We start from the raw sequence: 15,992 nt of genomic DNA on the forward strand, positions 1-15,992 counted from the left end.
GCTAATAATTAATTAATAACATAGTGATTACAATGGTTCGCAAGAAAATTGATAATCGTATTCGTGTGTTGATTGAGAATGGTGTTAAGTTGGGACACAGAACACTGTTTGTAATTGTTGGAGATAAAGGCAGAGATCAAGTAAGTTTCAAATTATTAGTTCTTAATCTTATTTTAAAATTATTTACTTATTTAATCAGGTTGTAATTCTGCATCATATGCTAGCAAAAGCTGAAGTAAAAGCGCGTCCTTCAGTGTTATGGTGTTACAAGAAAGAATTAGGCTTCAGCAGCAACAGGAAGAAGAGAATGAAGCACTTGCAGCATAAGATTCAAGCTGGAAAACTGAGTGTCAATGAAGATGATCCCTTTGAATTGTTTGTATCTAGCACTAAGATTAGATATACTTATTATTCAGAAACCCACAAGATTTTGGGAAACACCTTTGGTAAGTTATCCACCAACCCAAAATTAATCTTTTTATGTAACTTTTTAAATTAATTTCTCAGGAATGTGTGTACTACAAGACTTTGAAGCATTGACACCCAATCTATTAGCGCGTACAATCGAAACCGTTGAAGGTGGAGGTCTGGTTGTCCTTCTGCTCAGATCCATGAATTCTCTTAAACAATTATACACAATGACAATGGATGTTCATCAACGTTTTCGAACGGAAGCGCATCAAGACGTCGTTTGCCGCTTCAACGAACGTTTTCTTTTGAGTTTGGCGTCGTGCAAGCGCTGTTTAGTTGTAGATGACCAACTGGCTGTTCTTCCATTGTCTTCACATAATCTACATGTGAATCCTGTGGATAAACCAGAAGAACAACCAGAAAACGATGCTGAATTAAGCGATTTAAAGACAAGTCTAAGAGAAACCCAACCAGTCGGCAGTTTAATAAATTGTTGTAGAACTTTAGATCAGGGTAAAGCTTTGTTGAAATTCATTGAGGCAATCAGTGAAAAGACTTTACGATCAACAGTATCTTTAACTGCGAGTCGTGGTCGTGGTAAATCAGCCGCTCTTGGATTAGCAGTCGCGTCAGCAGTAGCTTTTGGTTACAGTAATATTTTCGTGACTAGTCCGAGCCCTGAAAATTTAAACACGTTCTTTGAGTTTGTTTTTAAAGGATTTGATGCTTTGGAGTATCAAGAACACATTGATTACTCACTGGTACAGAGCACAAATCCAGAATTTAATAAAGCCATTGTTAGGGTGAATGTTTTCCGTGATCATCGTCAGACTATTCAGTATATTCATCCGACTGATGCTAATAGATTATCACAAGCGGAGTTGTTAGTTATTGATGAAGCTGCAGCGATTCCATTAGCTTATGTTAAGGCGATGTTGGGGCCATATTTGGTGTTTTTGGCTTCGACTATCAATGGCTATGAAGGCACTGGACGTTCTTTGTCATTAAAATTGTTACAACAACTTCGTGTTCAGGCTGCACCGGTGGGAGCTAACACAAATGCGGCTAACAAATCAACTGGAGCTGCTACAGGGAGAATTTTACATGAAGTAAGTTTTTGTGGTATTTGAGTTGCTAGAAACTAGAAATGGAATATTTTGTTAAATTTAGGTAACGCTCGAGGAATCCATCAGATATAAACCTGGCGATGAAGTTGAAACATGGCTGACAAAACTTCTCTGCTTGGATGCTACATCTGTTCAACCAATAATGTCCGGTTGTCCACCACCGGACAACTGTGAGTTGTATTACATCAACCGCGATACGTTGTTTTGTTATCACAAGGCGTCTGAAGAGTTTCTGCAACGTCTTGTGGCTTTATATGTCGCCTCGCATTATAAAAACTCTCCTAATGATTTACAAATGATGTCGGACGCGCCTGCACATCACTTATTCTGTCTTTTGGGCCCTGTGGACTCATCCAAAAAAACTTTGCCTGAGATTTTGGTTGTTATACAAGTATGTCTCGAAGGACAAATCTCGAAAGGCAGCGTTCAAGATGGCTTCTCAAGAGGAAAACGCGCTGCGGGTGATTTAATCCCTTGGACTGTAGGCCAGCAGTTTCAGGATCCTGATTTTCCAAGTTTAAGTGGTGCTAGAATCGTTAGGATTGCTACGCATCCTGATTATCAAGGTGTAAGTTAATATTTTGATATATTTTTTTAAGTTAGATATTAATTTTATAACAATTTAAGATGGGTTACGGTGCAAGAGCGCTAAACCTTCTCAAAGATTACTACGAATTCAAAATAACAAACTTGGATGAAGTAGAAACAACAGAAATTGACAACGTTGACGATGAAGATGTTAATTTGTTAGAAGAAACTATTGAACCAAGAAAGTCTCTGCCGCCATTACTACTAAAGTTAAGTGAAAGACCACCAGAGAAGTTGCATTATCTTGGTGTTTCCTACGGTTTGACTGAAGGTTTGTTAAAATTCTGGAAGAGATCTGGTTTTGTGCCTGTTTATTTGCGTCAAACTACTAATGATTTGACTGGGGAACATTCATGTATTATGCTGAATGTGATCAATGACGATGCGAATGCGAAAGACGACGATTGGTTGAAGGCATACTGGATTGACTTTAGAAAGAGGTTTGTTTCTTTGTTGAGTTATAATTTCAAGACGTTTTCGCCAGCTATGTCGTTGAGTATGCTAACAAACAAAGCTAGAGTGATTGAATCAAAAGGTAAGCTAAAATTTTAACAAAATAGACCAAATATTTTGTAACAATAATTATTTCTAGTACTTTCAAGAAATGAATTGGATGTACACATGACTACTTATGATGTGAAACGTCTAGAAATGTACAGTAATAATTTGGTGGATTATCATCTTATAACCGACTTGATTCCTACATTGGCGAGGCTCTATTTCACGAATAACTTGGGTGATGTTCAATTGTCAGCAGTACAAGCTGTATGTATAAACAATTATTTTTAATGCATATTTGTAAATTTAACATTCTAGGCAATTCTATTAGGTGTCGGGTTACAACACAAAGATGTTGATGACTTATCCACGCAACTAGATTTACCATCAAATCAATTACTAGGTCTTTTCAACCGATTGATTCGTCGAACAGTACAATACATCAATACTGTCTTATCCGAGGATGCTGAAAAATCCCTGGCACCAGTTAAAGATGTACAATTGACGCCGGTTGCCAAAAGTATGCAACAAGAGTTAGACGAAGCAGCGAACGAACTAAAGAAGAAACAAAAGAAGGAGTTAGAGAAACTTAAAAATGAGAATCTCTCCCAGTTTGCAATCAAAGGTTCAGAACAAGATTGGGGTGCGATTTATGCCTCAAAAGGAAAGAAAAACATAGTTTCTGTGAAGAGGTAACTTGTTTTCCACATGCTTTGTTATTACATATTAAAAAGTAGTGATTCTATTTCAGCGGAGAAAAACGAATGCATGACGGTGCCAACGGCGTAGAAAAATCAGCAAAAGATGTGGATTTCACTAGAAAACCGAAGAAGAAATTCAAGAAAAACATTAAATATTGTGTAATGTTCAAACTGAACAAAGATTTATTCGCTTATGGTTATAAATAGTTTAATGTGAGTATTAAACATGTTTTGCCCGTATCACATTATAAACAAGCAGATAAGTTTTTCAACATTTATATAACACAAACAATTTCACACAAAATTACAATTATTAGTCGTAGAGATAAAATTGTTCGAGGCTGGAACTATTGATAACTCGTGGTTTTTTGGTGTCATGGTGCAGCAACTTTTGTTTAGCTTAGCGCTGTTATTCTTATTGCTAATATTTCCTAGCATTTAAAATGTTTACTTCAAGTCTTTATAAGGAACATGTAAATCCTTAACGATCCAGAACGTATCAACGATGGCGCCTTGCTTATCATCCGAAACTTGCTCCAAATACAGATGAGTTTTATTGAACGCTTTCATGCGAGTGTAGCCGTAATCACTGGTCACGAACGCTGACCAATTGGGTTGCGGCTTGACAAACGTATCAGTGCCTTCTTTGCACCCGGCCGAGCCAGTGATAATGTGCACCGGCGCTTTTGGGTTTACGTATGGTGCTTCATAGCTGCCATTGTAAACTTTGTAATCATACAACGGCCACAGGCGTTCGTATGAATGTTCATGAGCCCAGATGGCGAGATCTACGCCGTAGTCATACATCAACGGTTCAATACCGAAGAAATGCAGGAATGGGAGACCCACTCGTGTGAGTGTTTCAAAATGGCGGCAGTCGTCACTGTCGTCATCGCTGCAATACATCGGTCTGTGGCCCATGATGATTATCCATGGGCGTTTGATGCGATTTTCTGGTAGTGTGGCTTCTTTTAAGTCATTTACAAGCCACTCATATTGATTGACCAGCGCTTTCATACCGTAATTCATAAAATAATACAACTCTGTTGAAATGCTGATTATGTGCAGCGGGCCTAGATTAAAACTGAAGTATGGAATATCGTTTCCCAATGGCATAGAGAATCTTGCGGCGTAGTTACTGAAATTACTATAAACAAAGTTTAGTGTTATGTTTATATTTTTTGTATATTTGTTGGTTTAACTTACTATTTTTCTTCATGATTACCAGGACATGTCATATAAGGAACATAGGCAGCCACAGATTCAATTTGTCTCATAAATTGATCTCCAACTTCAGCATTATTCTATAAATTTAATTTTTAATAAGAAATTAGCTGTAAGAGTTAAATATTATTATTCTTACAGTGTTCATGTCATAGGCAAAGTCTCCAACGTGCAGAATAGCGTCATAAAGGCCTCTTTGAGTTTCCTCTTGAAGTCTGCCTAAACTTTGGGCATTTTCATTGCCCATATCGCCGTAAATCGCTAAACTAGGCGACCAATTTTCATCTGTAGGCACTGTGTTAAACCAGAACTCAGCAGACCAACCCATATTGCTTCCACAATGATAAACTAAACACATAATCAAATATAAATTAATATTAATCATAATAATATACTTTTTTTAAGGCAAAAACTGAATTAATTATTACCATATTTGCTATTTGGACTTAGATTCTTCAATGTAACAGTATGAATATACTGTGTGTGACTTGCAGAACCACCATCAATGAACACCTTTGAAGCACCTTTCTCTTGCAAAATCATCCCTCCAATGCCATACTCCACCAAAGATTCCTGAGTGTCATTAAACGTCGACCAGGTAACGACAACTTCGCTCACATTTTTACCAAAACTAATGTGTACTTGTTCTGGTTGATACGAGAAGATTTGCGCACTTGTTTGGCCGAAAGTGAACGCGAACAATGTTAACGTGACGATTAATTCCATTGATGGCATGATTACTGTAGTGTTGTTATTATCGCGGCCGAAGTTCGAACGCTACTGGTCGTCCAACGCTTTTTTAGTAACAATTATGTGAGTAATACATAATTTTATCGCCAGCGATATCACTTATTTTAATTAAAGCAAATAAAAGATTCGCCGCATGTATACAAACAGCAGCTGACGCCGCTTGACCACTGACACCACCACTGACGGACTGACGCAAATCATGCGCATGATTCGCATTAAATCGACAAGGTTGAATTGCAGTTGCATTTGAACTATTTATTTGAAGCATAATGATGATTATACTTGCACATATTTCATGTATGAATTAGAACATGTTCTAGTCACTGATTCACATAAAAAAGGAAAATATTTCATGCGCCATTGTCATTTTAATGACAGAATTACAAATTCACATAGAAACATGGTAGTTATTGAGATAATTTATTGATTTTTATAAATATATGTACATAGATTAAACAATTACTTAAATATCACTTAAAATTAACTAATTTATAACAATTTTTTCTGTGTCTTGATTAGTTTCGCTACATATATCAAAATCAAACTCAAACACAATCTCTTTACTTTTACAATCAAACATTTGAAGTTTTTTAATTCTATGTGCATGATTTTTAATCTCTGCAGTACAATCAACATCTAATTGTACATTAAGAATGTTGGAAACCTCTATAAATCGATCAAAAACTGAGAGTTGTAAAACGTAATCATCAAAAAGTATTGTTCCATGGATACTGTCCCTTCCAACGTTGCAACTTTTATAAACTTTTAACTCAAAGTACAATTCTTTGTCCTTTTCCTAAAACAAAAACTTATATCAATTAAAACCATTATAATACCTTTAATAACATACTTTTAAGATAGGAACTAAAGTCCCTTCCTTCACGAATATCATCCTCTCATCATTGGAGACACTCATATTCGTCCATCCACTTTTATAATTCAATCCACCCCAAAATTCATACCAGGAAATATTTGACGGCAGGTAAAAGCGTCGCATTGTAGTCTGTGGCAAGAAAATCGGCACTACCAATAAATTCCCAAGCATATACTGATCATCCAGGGACCAAGTAACATTATCATCCGGAAAATCCATAAACATTGGTGAAACAGTGTGACCAATTTCACGCAGATGTGTGTATTGATAATAACTCAACATCTGCTTCAACTCCAGGGCTTTATCAACGATATTCCGTGAGGAAAACGTGAAATTTTCATGCGTGTACCAATTCATAGTCATTCGTTGCCCAGGAAGCGTCGCCTGATTGATAAACCATCTTGCACAAAGTTCATTCTCATGGGCAGTGTCTGTCAGCCAAGAATCCGTACCACAAACTGGACTTAAAGCAACCGGATGCATGAAAATATTAGTGAATAATGCACGTGTTGTTGATTCCTTCAAATTCGCCCATGATTTATTTATGTGTTGTGGGAGTAGAGGACTACGATATTCATAATAATGTGATGCACTTAAAATTGGTATATCTTTGTTAATAGCTGCACGAACAACTTCTACTTGTTTACGTACGTAATTCTCTTGATCTGTCATTAACATTGGCGGTGTTTTATTCAGTGCCATTGCAATTTCATTATTGTAATATAAAAGTTCTTGGGTTTCAGCTGTGAAGTTGTATGAATCATCCTGAGGCCAATTATCCAATAGAAACACTCCATCGATTTTTGACACTGGTATAATTGTTTCTTCTACTGCGTCTAGTAATTTCTTGAGGTAATCCACTGCATTTGCTGACCGTGGATCAAAAAATGCAACCTTTCTGTTTTTGTAGTCCCCAACTTGTATTTGGGTTTCATTCTTTAACAAAACATCCATTTCAAACGCAGTGGTGAACAATGAATAATTTCTTGCTTCTTCTGTTTCAGTAGCATCTACACCAATAGGAATATGTGGAGTTAAAGGTAAAACAAATTTCGTCCGGAGATTTTGTGCAATCATATCTTTCGTATGACTTTTCCTTGCTGGTAATTGATCGTCGTACATTTCGATTAATAGAATCATCAACAACTCGTTGAAACAATCAGAATCAGCTTGTAATGTGTTGAATTGCTGCTCATTTGCAAATTCTAGTAACATTGTACCTAAATCAGTGACATTGTTTCGACATATATGTGTTCCAAGCAGCCATCTTGGAATAGTTTCTGGTTGATTATTAAGCGCGGTTTGTTTTTGAATGTCTTTTAATGTTGGCCCAGGGAAGAATTTCAATGTGAGTCCTGTTTCACTTACGTTGAGAGCTCTGAAGATAATCAACTTTGATTCAAGTACTTGTACTTCTAATAGTCCTTGATGTTCTACTAGCAATGCATGGTACTCGACGCCATTTGGTGTTTCTTGTTGTGCGATGAAGAACGGTATATTGCTTTGATCTATTTCATTTTTATGAATTACTTTGGTAACATTTCCAATTATTTCTAAACCTCCTAGGCCATACATTGTACCGTTTCTGTTGGTCAACTGCACAGTCCACTCCCAATATCCATCTGAAGCAATGAGAGGTCCTCGTGAAGTTTCAAGAATTTTCACATCAGGATAATTACTTCTGTAAATATTTAATGCAAGATCTGTTTCTGATAAACTGTATGTTAAATCAGGAAAGTTTCTAATATTTCTAGATTTAGCCCTTTGTGGGATTAGAATTCTTTTTAAAGATGCTTCAATGTAGTTTTCATTTGAGGTTATAGCAATGGATACATTTGCATACATAGGATTTCCCAATGGCGTCTGCACCCGTTTGGATGTGTAATATGCTTTATCTTCAACTTTGTGATATCCGTATTTTGATGGGAAATAATGGAAGCATGTTTTGGTAAAATCATCAAAACAGCAGCCCATTTTCCGACAGTCGTAAGACGTAAGATTGCCCATTTCGCGACCGGGGACAAATCCACATGGTACCCTATAGTCGTATTGAATGACACACGTACTGATTTCCTCGGTGGGTTCCTCGGCCAAATCAACAACGATGAAGTAGATCACCGTTGGAATCACAATCGACACTCCGATGAACGTTAGCACTGCTTGGTATAGAACTTGTGCGCGAACCCAGTGGATCATGCGAAGAATTATGTTAGCAGCCATTTTCAGGCGCTTAGAAAATTTGTTTCAACTGAACAATGTGAACAAAGTTATAAATAGTTTAGTCGCCAAACAAAACGTATGGTTTTTCACTGTGAATGTGGATGTCTACATGGAATGCCATATTGCGATTAGTGTTTTCTGATAAGATTATTAAGATATCTCGAATTAACGGTATCTAAATTCGGTTGAGTGCCATTTTAGATATTATCCAAATCAGGATGTAACGGAATTTACATGCTTATCGCATTATCAAAGATGAGATTCTAGTGTAAAATTTTATCTTTTTGTTAGAAATTGATAGGGAAATTTGATGTAAAGTTTAAATACATGTTTTCCTTTACAAATATAGGCATACATCAATACAGGTCCATTTGTACATTGCTAACGTACTTTTTTGGCAAACCAAATTAATTTTAAACTAAATTTTGAATATTTTATTTACTAGCACTTCACTCCGTGGCATTTTCATAAAAATATGAAAACATGGCATAGGAAACTTTGTATATTTACGAGTATTACATTAAAGAAGCTTTAATCCCCCAATTATTGCCTGGAATTAATAAAAAATGAGTATTTTCCGTAATATTTGAAAATATCATGCGTAAAACGTCCCCTATGTATGCAATTTTAACTTTTTAACCCTCTGATGTGTCCTAAAATGTCAATCAATCATTGATACTGATTTTGGCTTGATTACTGTTTCGTTGAACATATTGGGAGACCCAGTTTCAACCGATGCCTTCCGACATTCAATTCAAGCGTGTATTTGTCGCTTTCATGAGAATATGATAGAAATACTCGTAAGCCCTGAAGCAAAGTGCTTATTTTTCATCTGAACGCATTTTTACCAGGTGAATAATGCAAACTATAATGAGACTGTTTACCAAACATGAGGAATAACCCATGTCAAAACCCGTGACTAATTCATTCATTAAAAATAAACGAGAATCCTCCAGCCGAAAACATCTCCACATGTTATTCACCACAATATATTTTAATTGTTGTAGTTTTTGGGATAAATAATGCATGCTTTTACAAACATGAATTCGCTCTATTGTACCATCAAAATTCATTACATACAAATGAAACAAATCGATAAACAAAAAAAAAACACAGCTTTAAAATTTCTGATTCAAACAATTTTTCATTTTCAATGCAATTTTTACAAATTTCAGACGGATATTGCTGCCGACAGCCGATAACAAATTATATACATCTTTAATATTTTCCGATAACATGTGATCCAGTCATGACTAAAAATTTTCAACTTTTCGATTTGGTTTACATAAGTTACAATTTCAGCTTTATCCCAGTACACGAATTTAAACCGGTTTATAGCGCGGGCAGTTGATTACCGAATTGGATTTCATGTTGGCGTAGAAAATAGTGTGGAGAGAAAGAGAAAAAAATTGAAGCATTAATTGGGAATTCGCATCGGAAGCGCACGGCTACTGCTGTTTGCAGTTCTGATCCTTAACGTTTTTCGCATTTTCTTTCGCGTCTGAATCATCCTCTTCCTCCTCGCTGTCCTCCTCATCCTCATCATCATCTTCTTCATCATCGTACTCCTCATCGTCGATGGCCTCACCGGTATAGTACAGCACCGCCTTGGGCACAACGCGTTCGCGCATGTAATGCCCGATCTCAAAATCGGTGGTGAGCAGCTCTCGCAATTCCTCATCGACGTCGTCGGCGTTGATGTCATCGGGAATGGTTGGCGGGCTGAAGAAGTTGAAGAACGAATCGTTTTGGATCGTCTTCGTGATGGTGCGCACGAGGCCACGACTCTTGTGCTTCTGCTTCTTGCGTACCAACTTCAGCGTCACATTCTTGCCCTTGTTCCAGTTGATTTGACAGCCGCGGCACTTGTAAATCTCAGGTCCTTCAAATCCGAATGGATCTTCTGGGTCAGGCACGCATTTCATGTCGTATTCTTTTGTGAGCACCGTGTTCGTGAAGAATTCGTTAGGCTCAAAGTGAAATTCCAACGTGAAACCCTAAATCAATGACATTGACATTACAACTTGCAGTTTATGTTGATTGTGTGCAACTTACCATAGGTTTCTCAATAAATTTCGTCTTGATGTCTTTGAGATGTTTTAGAATTGGCTCGTCGTAGGTCTGGACCATTTCGGCGAGGAGGGCAATGTTCTTAAAGATGGTCAACCAAAAGTCTGGAATACCGGCTGCGTTCTCATCCATCTTTGGCACGTCAATCGCAGGAGCGTCTTCAATCTTGACTTTCTCCTCGGTCTCCTTTGCCAGCTCCTCGTCCTCATCGGAATGGTAATCACATTCGTCTTCATTCGGCTCGTACGCGCCGCTGATAATTGTCTGCCGCTTTTCGTACAGCGGCAGATACAACTGATGGTATTTGCATTCGAGCTCGTGCACGGCGTCGAAAAACTTCGCCTCGATGTTGGTTTGCTCCAGCTGAAGCTTTTTGAGTGCACGCACGCGGCGTTTTACCTTTGGCGGCAGTGAGAGCATCATAAGGCGCTGCTGCTGCAACGCGGCCAGGACATCCGGAAAAGTGAGCGCGCGGTCCTCGCCGGCTTCCTCCTCCTCAACTTCTTCGACATCTTCGCCGCAGTCGCCGACGTGTTCGTTCTCCGCTGCCATTTCTGTAACAATAAAGCAGAACTCTTCAGCAAACAAAGGAAGCCGCCATACATACGCATTGTGATGATGTTCAGTTTCTTGCAGCGAAATTCAAACAATTTTGAGTAGCAATGTTTTCGAATGTCAGTGAATTTTTTTTTATTTAAATTAAACAAAACGCAAACGAATCAACACGGGCATGGATGGCTGTTGTTAATCGCGTTGTCAGGGCATGTTTCTTTCGCACGTGTTAGCATGTTTCAATCGAAATGTGCGCTAATTTGTACCGAGCACGTTTTGAAGTGGATTTTTTTATAATTTGAATAAGAGCACGTTGTAGGTGAGATTAATTATACATGCAGAACACTTACTGTTGCTAGTTGGTGTTGCCGTTGCTTCTGGCACGACTCAGACAATGCAAAAATGGTTGCTAAAGTCGCAGCTCACTGCTCACCGCTCAAGAGCACACAAGAAAGAGAGAACTTAACCCAACTGCGGGCGCAATTCACTGCCAACAGAGATTCAACACTTCCGATTTGCTGCGCATGCGCAACAATACCTGATCTTACAAAACGCGCTATTTTAAAACTACCGCAACAATAAACGGAGAATTTCTTAGTAAAACGCATAAATTACACCAAACTTAACACCACAATATTTTAAACAATGTGTTTATTAGCATTATCAAGATATAGTTTAATAAGTTTGAAACTAAATAACCGCCATTTTGAGATTTAACTTTTCTTTCAAAATGCGTTGTATAAATTCATCCGGCACGTGTCCTGCTGATTCAATGATCTTTTGCACATCCTGCATGTTCATTTATATTTAACCTTGCAAAGCAAATACATCAAATACGCAGTATGTGCACGTGTTGAGCATTTTTCTACAAACTCCATAAATAGTTTAATTTTCTAACCTCAAAACACCTAGTTACGGACGTCGTAAACTAAAATAAACTAATTTTAACATGAAGGCTGCTACATTTTTCGTATGTTGTGTTATTGGATCCATAGTGTATTTAACATTTTCGGTGAGTAGACCAATTTACTATAAATACTAAATTTATAATTAATACTTTTTAATGTTTAAAGTATTATTACTTGACTGAGGATGAATCAAAATATCCAATATTACTCTGGTGGACTGATTTCGTCCTGGAACAAGAAACAATCACATGCAATAAAAGTAGAAAATGTGTGGTTAGTGGCAATCTCGAACATTTAAATCATAACAATCTGGAAGCAGTGATCTTCTATGGATCACTCCTAGATCTAGAAAATATGCCCAAACATAATCCAAATATATATTGGGCTCTCTTCCATGAAGAATCTCCTAAAAACCAACCAGCATTAAGAAGTTTAAAACTGCAGCAAATGTTTAATATTACTTCTACTTTCAGCAGGCACAGCACATTCCCAATCACTTTACAGTATCTTGAGAGCTTGGAAGCTCTGACTAGTCTTGAGTTTTTTGTTGATGTTCAGGTGAAGAATAAGTTAATAAAGTACAGGGAGCATGCACCTATTTTATATATTCAATCAGCTTGTGATACTCCTATTAAGAGGGATGATTATGTGAAGGAATTAATGAAGTATTTTAAGGTAGACTCATATGGTGCATGTTTGAATAATAAACAAATGCCTAGAGAGTAAGTATTTAACATTAATTTGGTAATTTGAGTATTGATTAATTAATTGTTTGTTTGTAGATTGATGTCTGAAACTGGAACAATTGAATTTTACTCTGAAAAGTTATTGGAACTGAATTCTAGATATAAATTTATTATTGCAATTGAAAATGCCAAATGTGAAGATTATATTACTGAGAAATTTTGGAGGCCTTTGATTGTCGGGGCTATTCCCATTTATTTAGGGGCAACAACGATAAAGGTAATACATTTTTTAATTAAAAAAATAAAATTGCACTTCTGACTTTTCTTCTTTCACAGGATTATTTACCAAATGAAAAATCCGCAATATTAATGGATGATTTTCATTCAATTGCAGCATTAGCTGCCTATATAACAAAAGTAAACAACGATGATAATCTGTACAATAGCTATATGAATCATAAACTTCGAAATCAAATCACCAACGAACGATTGCTGACTTTATTCAAGCATGGAGGTTCTCTAGGGCAAGCCAACTACTATTACGATGTCATTCCATCATTCCAATGTTTTATCTGTGATGCAGTTTATGATAAGCTAGTCATCGACCAAAATGAAAAGAACGTCTACGATTGCCAGTACCCAGAGGACAAGACATGGCATTACAGCTGGAAGCTAGGCGAAGAAAATGCCGAACGTTTTCTGTGACAAAACTACATCGATTAACAACAATTACTATATTTTATGTGATCTGACAACATGTGATAAGACTTTTTATAAATTTGTAACATTGCTCGATTAATTCGATAGTATCTTAGTTTGTATTATTCTCAGTGTCTCCAAACAAGTTGTTTGGTAACTATGGCAACCAAACAAACTTGTTAGACGCTTTGTTTCCCATCACTGCAGTTGCAGTTTTTCCCAAAACGTACAAAGTGTCACATGTTTTATTTTACGTCTCGCATGTTTTAGCGTTTTACTTTTCTCTTTTGAACAATTTTTTTTATTTCTTGAATTATAAAATGACTACGATTAGTCCTGATGCATTGGAGGAGAGAATTCGCCGAGTAAAGTTGCGACATGAAGCCACCAAGATGGAATTGGAACGCTTTGAAGATCTTTGCCGGGCGGACGAGAAGAAATGTTGCAGCGAATACAGCGATGGGAGGGATGAAAGTTACACGTCGGCGACAACAACATCCTCATCTGCTACAAGTGTAATTCCGGAGGGACTAAGACTACCTAGGGGAAAGAATAAATCATTCAGCGCGTCAGAAGTGCGAGATATCGAACGCAAGAATGCGATTTTGATGAGTCGAATTGCAAGTCACAACCGAAAACCATCACAATACCGGATGGATCCGGGTTATTTTACTAAAGTATCAAATAGTCAAGTTAATCGCAAAAAGATGCAACAACAGATTGAACGAGAAAATATGGTAAATACTATAAGATAACATTTTGTATACTTTTTTCGTTTAATTCCCATCCGCCATTTTGAATATTCCGCTATTATTCGTTTTTATTGTCTGAGAAGCTACAAATGTAGACATTTACATAATCATTATGACTTAATCACTTGTTTAGTGTGTTTTATGTTTCCACGTAATTAATTATACGATTTTTTTCTGTTTTAGATCCTATTGAAAAAGATTCAAACCGCAAAACCGTTTGGTCTGAGCATGAGGAAGTAGACGAGTGTTTCACAATAAGCCAACGCAAAGAATTCATCATCAACTGTGTGTTTACTATGCACTGACACGAGTATGTGCAATTTAAAATAAAATTAATTTGATCAATATTTAAATTGGTTATGTGTTGTTGTTGAATGAATTAAAATTCGACATGTGTTACATACATTTTCATTGTGAATTGAGCGACCTTTAATAAGCGTAAGGTCATTCATTCGATGCCGCGGCATTGCAAATTGCAAGTGCATCGCAAACTCGAGCCGCACTCATAACACACATTACTATTGCATACATACTGCTTTCGCAGTAATCATTTATATATGATTTTTTTTTGTGTACAACGCGTTGGAAAACTAATCATTTTATAGGCAATTACACAAGGTATATCATCAGATTTATGCTTATGTAATAATCGTGTTCATTTTTATAGAATTTGCGCTATAATTTAATTTTGAGTACCAAAATATTTTTATTAATTATTATTTTGAGTTAGATTATTATATTTAAGAAACATGTGTAGAATATTTTATGACAAAATGGCGTCCAAATTTTGATTTTCACGTTTTAAGCAACGTCTTTTTACCTATTATTTATTTATTTATTTAGTAGTTACTAATACCACTGTATTGTTATTATCTTAACAATTGTTAATATGCATGCACAAACTATGTGCACAAAACTTGAACAACATTGCATGAATACTTTCTGAGTAAACAATAAGTTTTTTAATAAATCAGAATGGTAACCATAGAATATTAAAACATTACAGATTTTTAAATTAAGTAAAGTTAATCATAACCTAGATCATCCTGGATTTTAAATATGGTTTTTAAGCATTTTCCTACATTTATAACCTCAATTTTTAACTTTTATAAATGAATGTAAAACAAAACTTGATATGTTTACTTAAATCAATAGTCGAATTTGCTAACTTGTTTATTAATATACTTAAGTATTAAAAGTTTAAGTAAACATAGATAAATATTCTAACAATTGAAACATGAGAATACGATGACCGATGACTGACCGACAATACCAATGATACTAATGTTAGCGCAGGCGTAAGGCCGACTCCAGGACTCTGACACATATTTACTACATACGATAAATTAAATAAAAATAATTCACAAATCTATGTAACTTTTTTTTCTAAATAGTAATAGAAATTATATAACATGTTTCGCCAAATTTTACATTACGTAAAATGTCTATTGAGATTTTTACAAGTTGAAGAGACGCACTTGATAATAGTTTGTGTACATTAATTCGCCGAATTGAGCTAATATTTGATTTGATTGTGTACACGATTAATTTGTTTGCGTTCGAACAAGTGTGTGGCTCTAATGTTGGCCGCGAGCGCACAATGATCGTAAAATCGACGAGAGACAAGCGACACATACGCAAGCGAATATGCGCTTGCATGCTTCGCGCACTCGGAGCGGTTTACATTCTTTACCGGTGCAGATGTTTCATATTTTCGTCGCCTTGCTCTCATTGCCCGGTTAGTTTGTTGTGTTTGTAGATGTTTATGGGTGGTTCTCTTTAATTAACCGCCGCTCGCAGGCACGGCTTTAAATAATGGTAAGTAAAAAAAGTTATGAACGGTGTAAGCAAACATTTGGTATTCTGCGTCTGCGCACTAGGTCACTATAGTAGTTATAGTTATAATTTGTGTTAATTTGTGTTCAGTACAAT

General features: G+C 36.4%; 5 protein-coding genes across 7 annotated transcripts; 2 read left to right on the top strand and 3 right to left on the bottom strand.

Annotated features, from left to right (window-relative positions):
- Positions 1 to 3,588, top strand: l(1)G0020 (RNA cytidine acetyltransferase l(1)G0020). Its single transcript, XM_065301984.1, has 8 exons — positions 1 to 140; positions 200 to 446; positions 508 to 1,520; positions 1,582 to 2,106; positions 2,166 to 2,661; positions 2,719 to 2,891; positions 2,943 to 3,316; positions 3,376 to 3,588. Exons 1-8 carry the CDS (start codon positions 33 to 35, stop codon positions 3,530 to 3,532), a joined length of 3,093 nt encoding a protein of 1,030 aa, XP_065158056.1. The 5' UTR covers positions 1 to 32; the 3' UTR covers positions 3,533 to 3,588.
- Positions 3,479 to 5,498, bottom strand: LOC135791554 (acid phosphatase type 7). Its single transcript, XM_065301986.1, has 4 exons — positions 4,978 to 5,498; positions 4,689 to 4,897; positions 4,532 to 4,629; positions 3,479 to 4,472 (listed from the first exon to the last, which is right to left on the bottom strand). Exons 1-4 carry the CDS (start codon positions 5,282 to 5,284, stop codon positions 3,773 to 3,775), a joined length of 1,314 nt encoding a protein of 437 aa, XP_065158058.1. The 5' UTR covers positions 5,285 to 5,498; the 3' UTR covers positions 3,479 to 3,772.
- Positions 5,499 to 5,703: 205 nt separating this feature from the next.
- On the bottom strand, positions 5,704 to 8,503 carry LOC135791552 (probable maltase-glucoamylase 2). Its single transcript, XM_065301985.1, has 2 exons — positions 6,150 to 8,503; positions 5,704 to 6,095 (listed from the first exon to the last, which is right to left on the bottom strand). Exons 1-2 carry the CDS (start codon positions 8,391 to 8,393, stop codon positions 5,784 to 5,786), a joined length of 2,556 nt encoding a protein of 851 aa, XP_065158057.1. The 5' UTR covers positions 8,394 to 8,503; the 3' UTR covers positions 5,704 to 5,783.
- Positions 8,504 to 9,423: 920 nt separating this feature from the next.
- Positions 9,424 to 11,525, bottom strand: LOC135791761 (nucleosome assembly protein 1-like 1). Of its 2 annotated transcripts, none has more exons than XM_065302284.1 (3): positions 11,366 to 11,525; positions 10,449 to 11,017; positions 9,424 to 10,390 (listed from the first exon to the last, which is right to left on the bottom strand). In XM_065302284.1, exons 2-3 carry the CDS (start codon positions 11,013 to 11,015, stop codon positions 9,842 to 9,844), a joined length of 1,116 nt encoding a protein of 371 aa, XP_065158356.1. In that variant the 5' UTR covers positions 11,016 to 11,017; positions 11,366 to 11,525; the 3' UTR covers positions 9,424 to 9,841. The 2 variants fall into 2 exon arrangements, with proteins under 2 accessions (XP_065158356.1, XP_065158357.1); XM_065302285.1 differs by lacking the exon at positions 11,366 to 11,525 and adding an exon at positions 11,071 to 11,216 and having other exon boundaries at positions 10,449 to 11,008.
- A 107-nt stretch (positions 11,526 to 11,632) lies between these two features.
- Positions 11,633 to 13,408, top strand: FucTB (alpha-(1,3)-fucosyltransferase 10). Of its 2 annotated transcripts, XM_065302283.1 has the most exons (5): positions 11,633 to 12,027; positions 12,089 to 12,196; positions 12,397 to 12,645; positions 12,706 to 12,886; positions 12,946 to 13,408. In XM_065302283.1, the coding sequence occupies exons 2-5, from the start codon at positions 12,108 to 12,110 to the stop codon at positions 13,312 to 13,314; spliced, it is 888 nt and encodes a 295-aa protein (XP_065158355.1). In that variant the 5' UTR covers positions 11,633 to 12,027; positions 12,089 to 12,107; the 3' UTR covers positions 13,315 to 13,408. The 2 variants fall into 2 exon arrangements, with proteins under 2 accessions (XP_065158355.1, XP_065158353.1); XM_065302281.1 differs by having other exon boundaries at positions 11,641 to 12,027; positions 12,089 to 12,645.
- Positions 13,409 to 15,992: the final 2,584 nt, after the last annotated feature.

This window comes from Atheta coriaria, unplaced genomic scaffold, assembly GCF_025399875.1.
Source record: "Atheta coriaria isolate IRGN ID8LTWV9N9 unplaced genomic scaffold, Caltech_Dcor_3.1 hic_scaffold_5_pilon, whole genome shotgun sequence".
Taxonomy (NCBI): Eukaryota; Metazoa; Arthropoda; class Insecta; order Coleoptera; family Staphylinidae; genus Dalotia; species Dalotia coriaria.